Source organism: Thunnus thynnus, chromosome 3 (genome assembly GCF_963924715.1).
Source record: "Thunnus thynnus chromosome 3, fThuThy2.1, whole genome shotgun sequence".
In the NCBI taxonomy this organism is placed as follows: domain Eukaryota; kingdom Metazoa; phylum Chordata; class Actinopteri; order Scombriformes; family Scombridae; genus Thunnus; species Thunnus thynnus.
The window spans coordinates 11615377-11630835 of NC_089519.1; the positions used below are offsets into that span (position 1 = coordinate 11615377).

The following is a 15459-nucleotide window of genomic DNA, read 5'->3' on the forward strand; positions in this document are numbered from 1 at the left end:
TCAGGAATAATCACACGTGAGTTTAGATAATGATTATTTACTGCCAATGCTGCCCTATTAGTGTTTTAATACTTATTTTTACAATGCTAATACTCATTATTATTTAACTAGTATTTGTGGTGTTGTCTCTTGTTTGATTATATGCTGTCAGCATATTGCAAAAGCAGGTGTTGTACGTGATGTCACTGTATCATTGTGCAGGGTCGATGTGTTTGAGATGTCAGTGAATAGTAATGAAGTTTACACTCAGCTCCAGCTCTGTTCTCATTTCCACACTTCCTGTTCTCTGGCAAAATAGTTGAGAAAGCTTGACAACTGCCTGGAGGACTTACACAATGGCATGTGTCAGTGTGTGTGTGTGTGTGTGTGTGTGTGTGTGTATGTGTATGAAACGTCTATACGAAGCAATTTTGTTAAAACAAGTATGAATTTATTCTTTCTTTAAATAACAAATAAGCCACTCTGTCATATAGAATTATTATTTCTTTCTCAGACAAAACATACAAAACATAGAACATGCACATTGACAGACTCAACAAAGAAACTGTGAAAAATGATATAACTGGCACTTTGGTCATCTGACAGTGACCCCACAGTCATGGCCACTGAAAAGCACCGAGGCTCAGTTTGACCTCCTCCACGAGACACAATAAGAGACTGAACAGTGGAATGACACTGAATATTTTCGGAAATCATACTTATTACATTATTTTTCAATTGAAAAAATAAATCTTACAGGGGCAGTTTTATTCTGTAACTCAAAACCGGATAGAGAAAAAAAAAAAGCCGCTGTTGTCTCTTGTAGAGGCAAGGCTAACTTGCTTTGTGTAGTGTGTCTGTGTGTGTTTGTGTAGGTGTGTATACCTCACTAATATTGCCTCCTACTCTTTCACTCCTACTACATCTTGACCTTGCCCTCCTTACCTCTGCTGGAGCTATACAGACCCTCTCCTGCCATCTGTTCTCTGCCCTTGAGAGATGGAGAGAGCTTTAAGAATCCGGTGTGCAAAAAAGAAAAAAGAAAAAGAAAAGGAGAATTGCCATACATCAGCACACCTACAGTATATTGCTTCCTACAAGGCAATGTGGAAACTTGGATCAGAAAGGGAGTGATTAATACTCTGTGTGGGTGCCCATATTTAGTAACTTCCGCCTTTTCCTTTTTTTTCGTACTACTTCCACTGCCCGCTCATCTGCTTTTGCACTCGAAGCATTAACATCAACTTTAAAGCCCACTCCTCCCCACATCAATTCGGATCATCTCCATCAGTCTGCCTGCATGTCAGTTTGTCAGTCTTAATTTGTCTCTTGCTCTCACCAGACTCTCATTGCTCTGTTAGTGTATTTACAAATCAGCCAATTTGCACCCTGTCTGTCTATCTGGCATCACCCACCGATGAATCAGTGGAGTGACAAACCTGCTGGCGTATTTGCCTTTCGCGGCGTTGCCAGCTTGTGAATCCATTCATCCTCACTTATCCACACACAGACAGACAGATGTCCATCACAGCCAGAGCCACTCTGACTGGCATATATCTGTGACATCATGTCCATGTGGTCGATCCACTCAGTCCGCTTTAGTCAGATTTAGTCACGCTTTAGTCACACGGTGGCAATCTGCTACTTTTTGGCAGAATTCTGTTTTTGTTTTTAGTTGTTTTGTCCCAGATTTGCTCTTTGCAGTCAACTCTTTGGAAAACAAAACGACCATGTAGAGCACCTTGGATCAATTTTTTGAAAATATATTCTGCAAATATTGCCCCCAAAGAAAAGCATGACAGCATGATTCAGGAAATATTCAGTGTTAGGTTTTTATCAAGATCTTCATCTGCATCCAGTTGACAATCTTTACACATTATATCAATATGTCACAGAAAGACATCCAACAATCAAATCTCTGGCTTCCTGACAGGAAGCATTCGTCCCCTGTGGTTGTCGCAAACGACACCATATTTACAGAAAATGGTGGATGCTATCAGTTGTAAAAGAAATGAATGAACAAATGACTACAAATGAGTGGGTTATTACTTTTCTCCTGCAAGTTGCTGCTTCTACGGCCAGCACTGTCCTTCATAGTCTTGCTGTATTCTCGCTGCTTCTTTTCTTATTGCTGCATGAACATTGTCATCCCCCTCACTTCCCTCTTTTTTCTCTTCCTCTTTCTAAACCTGTTTCTTTAACTCCCCTCCCCTTGTTTTTTTTTCTTTGTCACCCTTCCTTCTCCGTCATGCATCCCTTTCTCTGTCTTTTTCCGCTCTCCCAGCTTCACAGTATATTTTCTTCTCTCTCTGATTGCCATTGGTTATGCTAAACTCTCCTCGCTGTGCATTGTGCTCTGTCCTGTAGAAGCACTAGCCTTCACAGTTTTCCTGGATCAAGATGAAAGTGATTGTGCTGTACCACAGATATCGATATCAGTTTAAACACTTACAAGATACATACCTATTTACATGACACTTTAAGTGGTTACAGTATAGTCATTACTGTGCACTGATTCTAACAGTAATTGTTGTATTTGTAGCAGCCAGTTAACTGGATGCACTAATAGCACAAGTAGTTTTAACTAAGTTGAGGTCACAAAATTAACAACATCATTCACAACTGCTATCAAATTGCACTGATATTAGTGATGGACTCAGCCCTCATAGCCCTGATTGCAGGGAATAATGACATCATACAGGTGTGACACAGAAAGCCATACCTGTAGAGTATTGTAGATATTATATGACCTTAGCTGAATAACTCTTAGCAGCCCTGAAAAGTGTTAAGCCCTGTAGGTGGTAGATTAAGAATCTAACCATCCCCCTATCTCCCTCGCTGTGCCTTGAGGATTGGCTTACAGCAAAGTGGGCAAAGGGGGTTTAGAGAGTCTAACAGAGATCCTTGCAGCCTTTAAAACAGGCTGGAAGGGAAGGGGTGTGGTACTAAGAGTCAGATTCAGCCGAATAGGAGGTGGAAGTTGAGGAAGAGGGTGAATACAGAGAGGGCCAGTAGAGAGAGGAAAGAGGGCAAGGAGGATGAGGGAGAGGAGGAAGATGGAGGCAGGTCGAACTCAGGCGGGCATTCAAGCTCGAAGCATCGTAGGGTGACACCTGAGTCCTCGTTGCCGTAGTTTGCCCAGTACTCTTCTGGGTCAAGTTTGGGCAGTGCCAGCTCTTCCTCCCCCAGCTCGTACTTGACTACTGATGTGGTTGAGGATGGGCCTTTCCCGTACAAACCGGCCTTGATGGTCTCTGAGGATTTCTCAAAGATGCCTTTTGTGGATGACTGGGGCTTGTTCTTGTGAAACCACCAGCGGGTTTTGGTGCTGAAGGTGGTGGTGGTGGAGCCGCCGATGGAGCCTGGGTCGGGCAGGGGGCAGAGAGCGAAGTCCATCTCACGAAGGAAGCGAAGGTCCTGGCCGCGGCGGGTGGAAGGGGAAGCGCAGATCACCTCAGATGAAGAGACGCGGGCCTCACGGAACCACTCCCACAGAGCGCGGGACTCACAGCCGCAGGACCAGGGGTTGGCGTTCAGGCGGAGGAACTCGATGCCTTGGGTGTCCCGCAGGGTCTGGCTGGGCAGCTCAGCCAGAGAGTTGTTGAAGAGGAAGAGCATGGTCAGACGGCCAAGGTCGCGAAAGGCGCGACGGTTCACCTGTCTGATGCGGTTGTCGTGGAGAAGCAGGCGGTCGAGGTTGACCAGGCCACGGAACACATTCTCTGAGAGGGTGCGGATACGGTTGCCATGCAAGAAAAGCTGGCTCAGGTTGATGAGGTCAGAAAAGATGTCATCCTGCAGGAAGTGGAGATTGTTTTCCTAAAGAAGAAAACAAAACAAGAAAGGGTTTAACATGAGTGGAATATGTAATCTGGCTCTGGTAGTATTTGTAACTGGACGAGACATTTTGTGATATAGATGTGTGGGTGGGTGCATGTGTGTGTGTTCTCTCTTGTATCTGATTAGATCAGTCATCTGCATGCATTTGTATGTATCTCTAGCGCCCCTACCTGTAGGTAGAGGAACTGCAGGCTGTAAAGCTTGTGGAAGATGTCATGGGGCAGGGCAGTGAGCCGGCAGCGGTGCATGTGAAGGCTCTGGAGCTTCTCTAGGCCGCGGAAGGCTCCCCCCTCCAGCCTGTGGAGGTTAGGGTTGTCCCCCAGGTCCAACTCCTCCAAGTCCCTCAGCTCACTGAAGGCCCCTGCCTCAATCCACGTGATGTTGTTGGAGAACAGCCACAGAACCTGATACAAAAAACACATGAATTTAACTATTATTACTTTGCCATAAAATGTGAGAAACTTTTTAAATCATTGCTACGCATGCAGTAGAACTTTTCTCTGTATATAAGGATTTGAGAAACATTTTCACATATTTCCACTTGTTCTTACCTGAGTCCCGAAGCCAAAAGAGCCAACTCTAAGCTCCATGATCCGGTTGTTCTGGAGGAACACGCGCTGCGACTCATAGGGCACTCCGACAGGGACGGCGGTGAAGTTCTGCGCCTGGCAGCTCACAGTCACAGGATTCGGGTAGCACACACACAGGTGAGGGCACGCCGATGCCGGACTTGGCTTACCGAGGACCAGCCACACCACCAGCCAGAGGGAGAGACCGCCTGGAGGAGAGCAGATAAAGGTGAGCGAGATGTCCTTGCTGCTGAATCAGCCATTACATCAATGCAACATACTGAGTCCAAATGGATGAAAGGCTGCGCTCTTTTTGTATTTCATGCAAAAAAAAATGATTTTTACTTTCGTGTTATTGCATTTATACACTTTTATTTTGGGTGGAATTATATCTGCAGGATTTTAGAATAACAGGATGAACACTTTATAGCCTTATGCCTCTACAATAAGTGAAGTTTACGCCTCATCACTGCAACTGCACTGAGCATTACGCACAGCATGATCACAGAATCAAAACACAGCAGCTACTTTTTAGATTTATCAAAAAGTTCTTATGATGTTCCGTTTCACATCATGCACATGAAATCTGACTATTATAAATCATACAACAAGAAAATAGTCTGACAGAACTCCTCAGTCTCATTGCGATTCTATCATCCACCCATCGATCCATTTTCAACGTTATATTGATATATCAAAATACTTTAAGAGTTCTTAGATTAAAAATTTAGACGGTGATGCACAAATTCAAATGAAAATCAACATTAGCGTCTGTAGTGTCCATGGGCTATCCAAAACCAAAGAAGACAGAGAGAAACTTACTTTTGCAGTTGCGCACGATGGAGCATCGTCGGCTCCGAGAAATCGAAGGGGTTTCCATCCTGAACCAAAGCCTAAAGCGAGTTAGCCTAAGAGGGCGAAGTAAAGCCAGCTATCTCCGCTGATGCCCTGGTTCCCGAGTCGGAGCGACTGAGAGTGTGCCGGTTGATGGCTACCAGTGTCCCATATATACTCAAGCATCCCGTTATTGCCTACGGCAGTGGGCACCGTGGATTCTCCTACGTCACCAATCGGGGTCATGAATGAGTGAGGGCGGCAAGAAACGGAAAGGGGAGGGGCCGACCGTAGGGGATTCTCTTGGAGAGCTTGTACGCGCGTAAAGGCTTGTTGGAGACGTGCGCTCACAGTCTGTGAGAGGAGGAGACTTTCTCGACGCACATAGGAACAAGAGGAGGGAGGGTGAGAGAGTGCAAGTAAAAACGGTGAAGGGAGGGGGGGGGGGGGGGGGGGGGGGGGGAGCCAAGGCACGGTGCCCGGTAATGATGACTGGGCTTTGTGGAGGAGCGGAGGACGGGTAGGAGAAGAGCGCGCATCTCGTTTCCTGGCTGGCTCTCTCAGAGACTGTTATGGTCTGTTTCCGGCGCGCTGCAGCCAGACAGAAAGATACAGAAAAGACTCAGTTGGTTCTGTCTTAGGAAAGGAGGATGCCCCCGAATTATGATTCAGTCACAAGAGAAAATTCGGTGCCAGAAGAGAGTCACTCAAAACAACTGTGGTTGAGTAGTATTTGTTGTGGAGGTTAACTACGACATGCTCCAGTCATGCTGTTTGTACATTAATTTTAGCTCCTGACATAATTATTTTTGATGATGGAGATATGAATTGGCATAAATTGGCCAAACAAGACGAGAGTGGTCAGATAGAAATGTGCTTTTTGTACTATTTAAGAACACTTGAATCACTTTATCTGTTGAAGTAAATGGTACTGGTGAAATGTAATTCCTCTCAGTTCTTCTCGTTTATTTCTCTGTTTTTATTGCACAAGTTCAAATATTGTTAATTAGGTTTATTAATGGGGTGGGGGGGGCTATTAGAGTAGCTAGAAAGCAGAACACAACAGATGCCTTAAATGCATACAAGTCTGTTTTGCTGTGTGTCTGTGCCTCAAGCTGTCACTGCTTGTGGTTGGCGACCAGCTGTAAAATAACAAGATAGCATTGACTCTGACAATGATACAGTGTGATAAATAAAACTGTGGCCTTTTCTTTTTTCAGTCAAATCAAATTTTAAAATGTAGTTAACTACTTTTTTCTTTACTGAGAAGAGAAACTCCTGTACATTGTAATGCAATCCATCTATAAATGCAGGACATCTATAAATATCTTGTTATATTATGCAGTGTCCATGTGGAAAAAACATACATAGGAGGGAAGACCAGTAGTCAGTATTTCTACATGATTTTATGACAATTTTGAAACATCACAAGATGCTGAAGCCAAAGATTAAAGGAAAGGTTCAAATTTATTCAAGTCTCTTTTAAAACAGTATTCACATGCACATATGTTTGTTGAACCAGGTTTTGCTCACTTTAATCATCCCTCCAGTTCATACTGGCCATTAGAAGATTCCCTCCAAATACACTCACAATGTAAGTGATGGGGGACAAAAACTACTGTCCTTGTTTTGAGCAAAAATGTATTTAAAAGTTTGTCTAAAGCTTATATGAGGCTTCAGCTGTCTGAATTAGTCAAATAAAGTGGATATCTTCCATAGTTACAGTCTTTTTAGTAAGAAATTACTTGTTTGTGTCTAAATGGACAGTAGTCTGGTTTCCATCAAAATGTAGCGCAAATTTTCACCAAACTCTTAGAAAATCGACAAAAGAAAATATGAATTAACGTACGTTTCGATCCATTACTGTTTTGCGAATATTAATGGTTGAGTGCATCAAAGTAAAGAGTTGATGGCGCAGATTCTCCGATTTAGTGCAGTAAACCACAAAAAGAGGAAGATCTCACAACACGATGACGTAATTAATAGAGCGACAGTCAAAGCTTAAGCGATGGAAGACGTGATACAAATGATGAGAGAGCATGATGGACGGCGGAAATGGAGAGAATAGCTAACATCACAGCTTCTTGCCTTTAGAAGTATTTTGATTACAGCCTTGTCAGTTTTACATGCATGTATTGAATGCTGCCCAGAGGCAAAGAAGAGAGCTTAGACACATTTAAGTCACATGCTTCCTGTACTTCATCATTTATTCACTAAATCTGTTTCAATTGCATTTTGTTGCATTTTTCTTTTATTGATACATATTTTTTTCCACCTCATGCAAGTGTTAAGATTTTTTATGCAATATTTAGATTTTTTGAATACATTTTGCACAGAAGCAGCACTGTGGATTTTGTTCCCCATCATTTACATTGTAAGCACATTATGAAGGCGTCTCTTAAAAACGTGTCATTGTTCATTTGGGCACCTGACTATTGTTCTAGAACAGGCCTGAAAAAATGTGAACCTTTCCTTTAAAGCCTAGCAATGTAAAGGACCAACAAATCCTGATGTACCACAACAGTACAGAACACTGAATACAACTGAAAATAATAAAATACACTTTAAATTATTTAGTCCCAGAGTCTGTTGAAGGTTTTCAAAATTACATCCGTTTTAAATCATTTTTTCGAGTAGACTAGTTTCTGTCAATCCAAGACATAGAGCTACAGGAAGTGTTACAAAGGAGCTGTGTGAATAAATAACCTTGAACTTTTATCGCATAGCTTTTAGAGTATTTGCCCCTCAGCCATGCAAGCAATAATGGAGTGGTTCAGAGTTGACCTTAGACAATAATTTCAGCTTTTTTTTGTCTGACATTGAAAATGAATGTAGATTTCTGCTCAGACATGATATTAGTGAGGAGGGAGACAACAGAAGCGAACCTGTTCATAGAAACACTAAAGCAGCTTAACAAATGAGAATATGAGGGAAGAAATAGTCACATGTAAGGCCGTATACAAGGCAGCACATGCACACACATCAACGTGCATACAGTACAGCCCACACACATCCAATTTGTGTTCACGAGCTCCATTCTGCACGCAGCCAACTGAGCCACAGGCATTGATAAACAAATGAGTAATTGAGGGGCCCCATTACACGGTGTGTTGTTGTCCCCTCACACCTCCTGCTTTTTCCTTATCTGGACTTGTGAACAAGCTGTAGTTCCCACTGGCCATCCGTGACCAACAGCACACAGGCTTCCCTTTTACACACACGCATCCACAGTACCTGCTGTGCAAGTGTGTGTGTGCATGTGTGTGTCAGTGATTGCGTGTACACGTGTGTTTGCATTCCTGCCTGCTGAGGCACAACTTTGTCGAAATGCCACCACGGAGTGTCAGTCAATCAGCGTTGTGCCAGTCACCCACACAGCAGGTTTGCGGTACTGTGTGTAGGCACCATCTTCTCAATGAGAGTGATGATCGCTTCGTCGTGTTTGTGTAATCCCCACACAGATACAAACCAAGGCATCCCCGTCCCGCACCCAGTCCAGCACATCAGCCCTCTGTACAACTCTGTTTGTCATTCTCTGTCCCTCTGTCTGCATCCTTCTATACCTTGTGTCATTTGCTCAATCTCTGCTCCGCTTTGATCTGAGGAGTGCGTCACTGCACCTATGAGCACAGTGTGTTGTTATCTTGCTCTCTGTGGTGCAAGACACACTGAGATAAACTGATTGCAGTTTCAATCAGCCGATCCAAATTAGCCTCCGGTATTCATTGCAGCAGGTTTGGCTGTGCAAGTCTGTACAGCGTGACGTCAACGTGGATGAATGTCCTTTGAAAGGGGTGACGGTTTACTGTTGGAGAGGTGTATCTGTTGCCAAGGTAATGCCACACATCCCTGTGTTTTCAGATTTGTAATGAAGATATTAAATATAGGTAATATCCTCCTGTTATTGAACTGCAGCCCATATTCACATTCACATCTCACTTGACTCAAAGAAAAGAAAAAAAAAACACTTCTCTTACTCATTTGCTTCTCTTTATAATCACCCTGAGTGGTATTGAATCAATAAGGGCACCTGATAACAGATGATGACTTTCACATGGTTCCTCTCATTAGTGAACTCAGTCAGAAGACTGTGTTTACATGTACAATTTGTACACTTACACTCTTATAGAGCCACATTAATGAAGAGGTACAAGAAAGACATGATGTGCTCACATGTCCCCTGATGGTTACATCAAACAGTGTGATGTTTTTGAAAGAAAAGACTGATGTAGACACAGACACTTGAAGACACAGAATCATGCAGCACAAGACAGCGTAGTGTCACGCACATGAGCAGTGAGACAAAGCAAACCAAGACATGTACTTTTGAAAGGTGACATATGTCATGTGTTGTAGGAAACTAACACATTGCTCACTGGCATATTCTGTCTGTATCTCACACACTCATCCACAGAGGCAGAATCTTTCAGCGTCTGCCCAGTAGTCACTGACAAAGACACTCGTGCTATTCATCCACATCTTGCTCACGTCCTCTCTCCTACATCACTTTTCTCTTTGTTTCTCTCCAATGCTCCCTCCCTTTTTTGCCAGTGTCTGTCATTTGTTCTGTCCCTTGGCGTCACCACTTCCGCTTAACCATATACCGCTGCTTTCTCTCCACACACAGGCACACAGTCTGCAGCACAATGGCTACTGGAGACATATAATCATATAATCAATTTCTTCTTCTTATAAGGCAGCTAAGTTTCAGAAAATGCCAGAAAACCATTTTAGGTAAAGTCATTGGTTTATTTGTCATCATTTTCTAAAGTTGTGCTTAAATATTCTGTAAAATACGAGTTCAAAACCATTTAAAGATAAAAACTTGCTAATGAAATACATATATATAATTTGATGTTTTGTGTTACACTTAAAAATTTAAAACAACACTTAATGCTTATGGATTAGACTTGATATTTATATGGCATTTTGTCAAAGACTGTACAAGACTACAGTGACTACTTTTACTTAGGCTGATTCTCTGGTGCCTGGTGTCCCAGTTACATTAAAACAGCCATGTGATGATATGTTTTGGTATTAAGTATATTTTGTATATTTGGTGTTTCATAAGACTTTCTTCAAAGCACTGTACAAAGCTATATAGTATTAATGTCATTGCATCATGCAATGTGTATGTACTCTGTTTTCTTTAAAGGAACACTACATGAATTTTATACGGTAAGCTCAGTTTATTCATTATGAGGAGTACTACTCAGCCTGAGAAAACAGTTGTATATTGTCTTAAGTCTGAGGAAATGATACACAATTCTACTGAGTTGCATAATGGGAAATGCGGGATACAGTGTTATTGAGGCTTGACCCATACGAGGGACAAAAAATCATGATGTCTCACTGATTTTATCCATTTTTTGAAATCTGTTTCTCAAAAGTCTCCCAATTTTATGGAAGAAAAATAAACAACATTGGATTACCCTTCTAAGTACCCATCATGAGGTGAGCAGACTCCACATGGCAGCTTCATGATATGAATGCTACTGGGTTACATGTTTGCTGCACATCAGTTAGTTTGTGGTAATATTTATTGAAGAATATGCACCATGTACTGTATGCATAATATCGCCTACAATAACAAAGGTATTAAAATTTTGACACATGGCCAATCTATGAGACAGGGCTTCAAGATAAGGTAAAAATGCAGGAGACACTTTGAAGGTGCCCTGTGACATTTTCTCGTAAACAAACAAAAGTTCTTTTAAATTGTTCACATCCATGTTTAGTAGCTTGTAGTCTTCTTCTTCCCTGCCTTTGTTTGTTTACATTCATTTGTCACTGAAACGTGTGTATCCTTGAGGTCGAATGAACATGTAAAATGCATTTCCTTCCTCAAAAAAAATTTTGTCTGACAAGTCCTCCTTGCCTTTGTTGGCACATTGCTGAGCTTCTTTGCATATTACTGCCATTAACTGTTGATCTGCAGAATAGCATTAAACTGAGAGCATTTAATGCTATTCTGTCACATCACACATGTGCAAGTGCGTTCTTGTGTATAATTCATGCAAAACAGGGACCCACTCATAAAAACACTGCTCTATAACGCTACTAGTGATCAAACACCCCACAAGGTACATTTTCGGGCGCCTGTCATTTCAGTCTTGTGATTTAGTGGAACATAGGCTAGAGTACAGTAAAGGAGTCCAGTATCACCATTTTCAATAACCTCAAATTAATTGCCACATTGTGAGCCTTGACCCTACGGACCCCCTGAGGGTCTGAGGCCCTAGGGCAGTTTCCATTGCCCGTTAAGTAATTCAACCTTGCTGTCTATTCTTGAGATTACAAGTAGTATACTTGGCCAGTTCTTGGATTCACACTGGAGGTAAGATGATATATTTGTATATAGATTACAGACAGTTTTATGATCACGTGCTCAGACTTACAGAGCAAAAGGATTACTGCTTATATATTGTTACCAGAGTCACTGTCATGGACCTGATAAGTGCCGGTCTCAATCCCAGTTTGTGTGTATGTGTGAGAAATATCATCCTTAGTACTGGGAGACATAGAGTGAGTAAAGTGACTTAGAGGAAAAAGTCACTGCAAAGTATCTCAGTTCAGTTTTGACAACCTTGAACACTGATCAAATGATACTTTCTTCTGTGAAGGCCCTTCAACAAGAAACTGGCTGAACTCACTCTGCTTTCTTTGGTCAGTGGAACTTCCTCTCCTCCTCTTTTCTCTCCAGCAGAACAATTGTATAACGCTCAGCAAAACATGCTTGCATGTGTTCAGATCAATATTGTCCACTCTCCTTCCTCCTCCTCACATCCCTCCCTAACTCACTCTCTCCCTCACTGGCTCGCTCCATTTCTCTTCACAGCTAATCTGCATGGTATCCACTCACTGCTTCCTCTAGCAATTACCAAAAACCAAAAGCATGAAAGCATTTTCCCCACCCACTTTCTCTCTCTCTTTCCCCTCTCTTTTTCATCTATCTATCACACACACACTTTATGAAGTGTGCAATTTACCACAGATAACCGGAAACCATGGGAAAATATGTTTTGGGTCATAAAAGGGAAGTAATTGTCAGGGATTCAATCGAGCAAGTAACAGTTAAGATGCATACCATATTACCACAGTGTCTCTGTTTCAATTCCAGTCAAACGAAGTCTAAGTTGCACGTAATACATGTCTATCCCTCTATGCCCATGTTGTCTGTTTTTATCTCAAATCTCACTATAAAACAAGTGAAAATACCACAACAGAATATTAAAAACAAAATTTTATGTTGATATCTGGCAGTAACATGCAAGGAAGCATAGCAATGTGTCAGATTCACCAAACTCTCTTAACTGGACACACTCATAAAAATCATAAATCACTCATTTCAGCCTGATGAATGTCACCTGTTCATAAGTAGGTGCATGTTCATGAAATTTGATCATTAGAAACAAGTACAGGCCGACCTGTTCTGTTTGTTTGTTGGTAAGATCCATTCACTAAAACACTCTTACCAAAGAGTAAAACGAAGACTTTAACACTTTGCGGCTTCAAGTCTTGCTGCCAAAAATCAGCAAACATATTAGCAGTGTTAATAGTAGTAGGACAAAGTCTCTTAAATCACTTGTATGTGCCACTTAAGAACAAATCTGTTCGTATGAGTGGTTCTTCTTGCATGAAATGGCAAAATGTGGCACACCACCTCCCTCCCATTACCTTATTGTTTTACTCCTGTTACTAATGCAGTATAAATTCAAAAGTCAAGAAAGTCAAGCATTTTGACATGAACATCTAGAGAAACAAATATACCCACATCAATAAAATACCAATAAATAAATGAGTAAAGCAGACTTTTTTACCCTGTTGCAAGGAATACAATTATATTTTTATTTAAACATGAACCATTATCACCATAACTTTGTTACTGAGTAAATGGTTTCCATATTTTTCATAGATGTTCAGTTTACCTTGTAATATTTATGTTATTTTTTTCCTACATTATGCATATTTATTTTTAAAATAGACAATATTAGGGACTTTTCAGTACAGTGTTACTATATTAATAAACTTCAAATAGCACAATATGAACAACATGTTTAAGTCAGGCCCAGTTACACAGAAACTCTAGCTTTGTCCAAGGACAGTGTATTTTGCAGCAACACACAGCAGCTGGTCCTTCACTGTTTTAGTCTCAGAGAGGAAATGCCAATGTCATTATTTCATCTTGGAACAATTCCTGCAGTAATATTTTTCACAAACAGAAATAGTGCTTTTCCTTCTCATGCAGTGACCACATACACTCCCCTCTTGGTGGCCTTGCGTTATTACAGTAAATGGTGCTTTATCTACAGCGAGTTGGTGATCACTAACACTGTGTTTGATCACAAGTAATCACCCAGGTCATATTTTCTATGTCGGGTCAAATAGCAGTTTTGTCTACTTTTAGTATTTCTTGTCTTTTTCAGGTTGTGACTGTTGATTTCCTTTCTTCTGATCTGAAGCAGTGTTTGATGTGCTTCATATCAGCTTTGGCTTCATCTCTCAGGTCAGTTTAGCTCAGCTCACTGAGGCTTTATTGGCATGATTATACTGTAGTACCGCCAAAGGACACTGTAAATAGTAGATCAACTTCTCTTCTTACTTTTCTCACACCACCTTACTTCATGTCATCCTCCCGTCCAAATATTATCTGTGTTTGTTTCACCTGTGTGTGCATTATTTCATTAGTGTCTACATCTGCATATACATTTTCTATTTAACACTTCATTCCAGGTGTAAGGTCTAGTTTCTCTTCTTTGGTTTAAATGTTCCCTCTCCTGTTCCTGGACTTTTTCACACTCTCTCTTTCAACTACGTTTAATTAAACTGGCTTCTTAAAATGACTTTTGTAGGGTGCATACTCTAATATGAGTTATGACGCACAAATAATTTCATATTTGAGTTGTGCGCAATAATAATTCATAATTCCCCCCTCAAAATCATAAAGCTATTTTAGTGCACAAATTCCTACACCATTGTGTGATAATATTTCCAAATCAATTATTCACTGACAGCTCATTAAGAATAAAAGCACACAATTAAAGTAGTATTGAAGCGAGGAGAAAAGCAAATGAACCTGGTGTAATATGTAGCCTTCTAGCAGTTGCTTCGGAGCAGAATGAATTACGTAATGAATGAGTGTGTATCATGGATCCGTGAAATGCTTTGCACCTAAAAACAAAACAAAGGTAACCAGTACAGACATTAAAACAGTATTTAGGAATATAAAATATTATATTTTAGAAAGCCCTAAAGGGCCTACATATCCCACCTAACTGATCCTATGCAGCATCACCAACTTCAAACTCCAAGAGAAAGTAAGAAAAACTCATGAGAGAAAAGCCACAAAGAAAAGGAGATGGAAGAAGCCTTGGTCAATTGGAAGAGCAATCCAGCACAATAGCTGCCTGGATAAAATACACAATAACAATGAAAGCAGAGAAATATGAAAAAGCACAAACAAAAGATTTGAAATACAGCCACACACATTGCACATATTAAGCTCAATCCATATGCGAGGAGCAGGTGATGTATATTCAGCCAAATGCTTACTGACATTAGTGATGTGTTGCACACAGACAAAAGAATCCATCATCCGGGCTCCCAACAGCCACTGAGGGGAAGTCAAAATGCAATAAAAAACTGGATATTACATTTGTCAATCTTGACAAATTGATGCGTACAGAGACCATTTTAACAAAGGATACTTTTTGCAATGTTTAAAAGGTGACAAAATTTATTTTTTTACATGTGTTAGTGCAATAAGAGAGATTAATCATGTATCTGCATGATTTGTGGATTTGACCTTCATCATCTATGTTTCATAGGCATGTAGCTTTATTAAAAGTAATTTTGTAGAAAAGATCTTAAAAATATACAGTATAACCACAAAACACACCATTTTTTAGTGTGTTGGATAAACAGCATCTCAACACATTTCAGCAGTTTCCCCCAAATAAAGCCCATCTATCAAATATACATTTTTATTTTTTATAATTTATGTTTGCATTCTTTAAACACAGAGCATATAAATATGAGCTAATAAAACCCTCTGCTTGGACATGTGTTGTCATGCTACACCCATACACCTATACATCACGGGTGCAAGAAGCAGTGACTCCTCCAAATGTGGCAACTGCCAGAGACTACAGAGAACCTTGCAAGTACTTTAACTGTAGTCTCTGACAGCACTGTCATCTGCAAACCCCTCAACACCATCCACTGTACATTACCCAAA

General features: G+C 40.9%; 1 protein-coding gene across 1 annotated transcript; it reads right to left on the minus strand.

Moving 5' to 3' along the window:
* Window positions 1-1797: 1797 nt before the first annotated feature.
* On the minus strand, window positions 1798-5558 carry rtn4rl2a (reticulon 4 receptor-like 2 a). The gene is given in 5 exon segments (XM_067584173.1): window positions 1798-3798; window positions 3990-4223; window positions 4371-4597; window positions 5211-5318; window positions 5321-5558. Coding segments are annotated over 5 exon segments (1578 nt in total). The 5' UTR covers window positions 5469-5558; the 3' UTR covers window positions 1798-2937.
* Between the last annotated feature and the right edge of the window lie 9901 nt (window positions 5559-15459).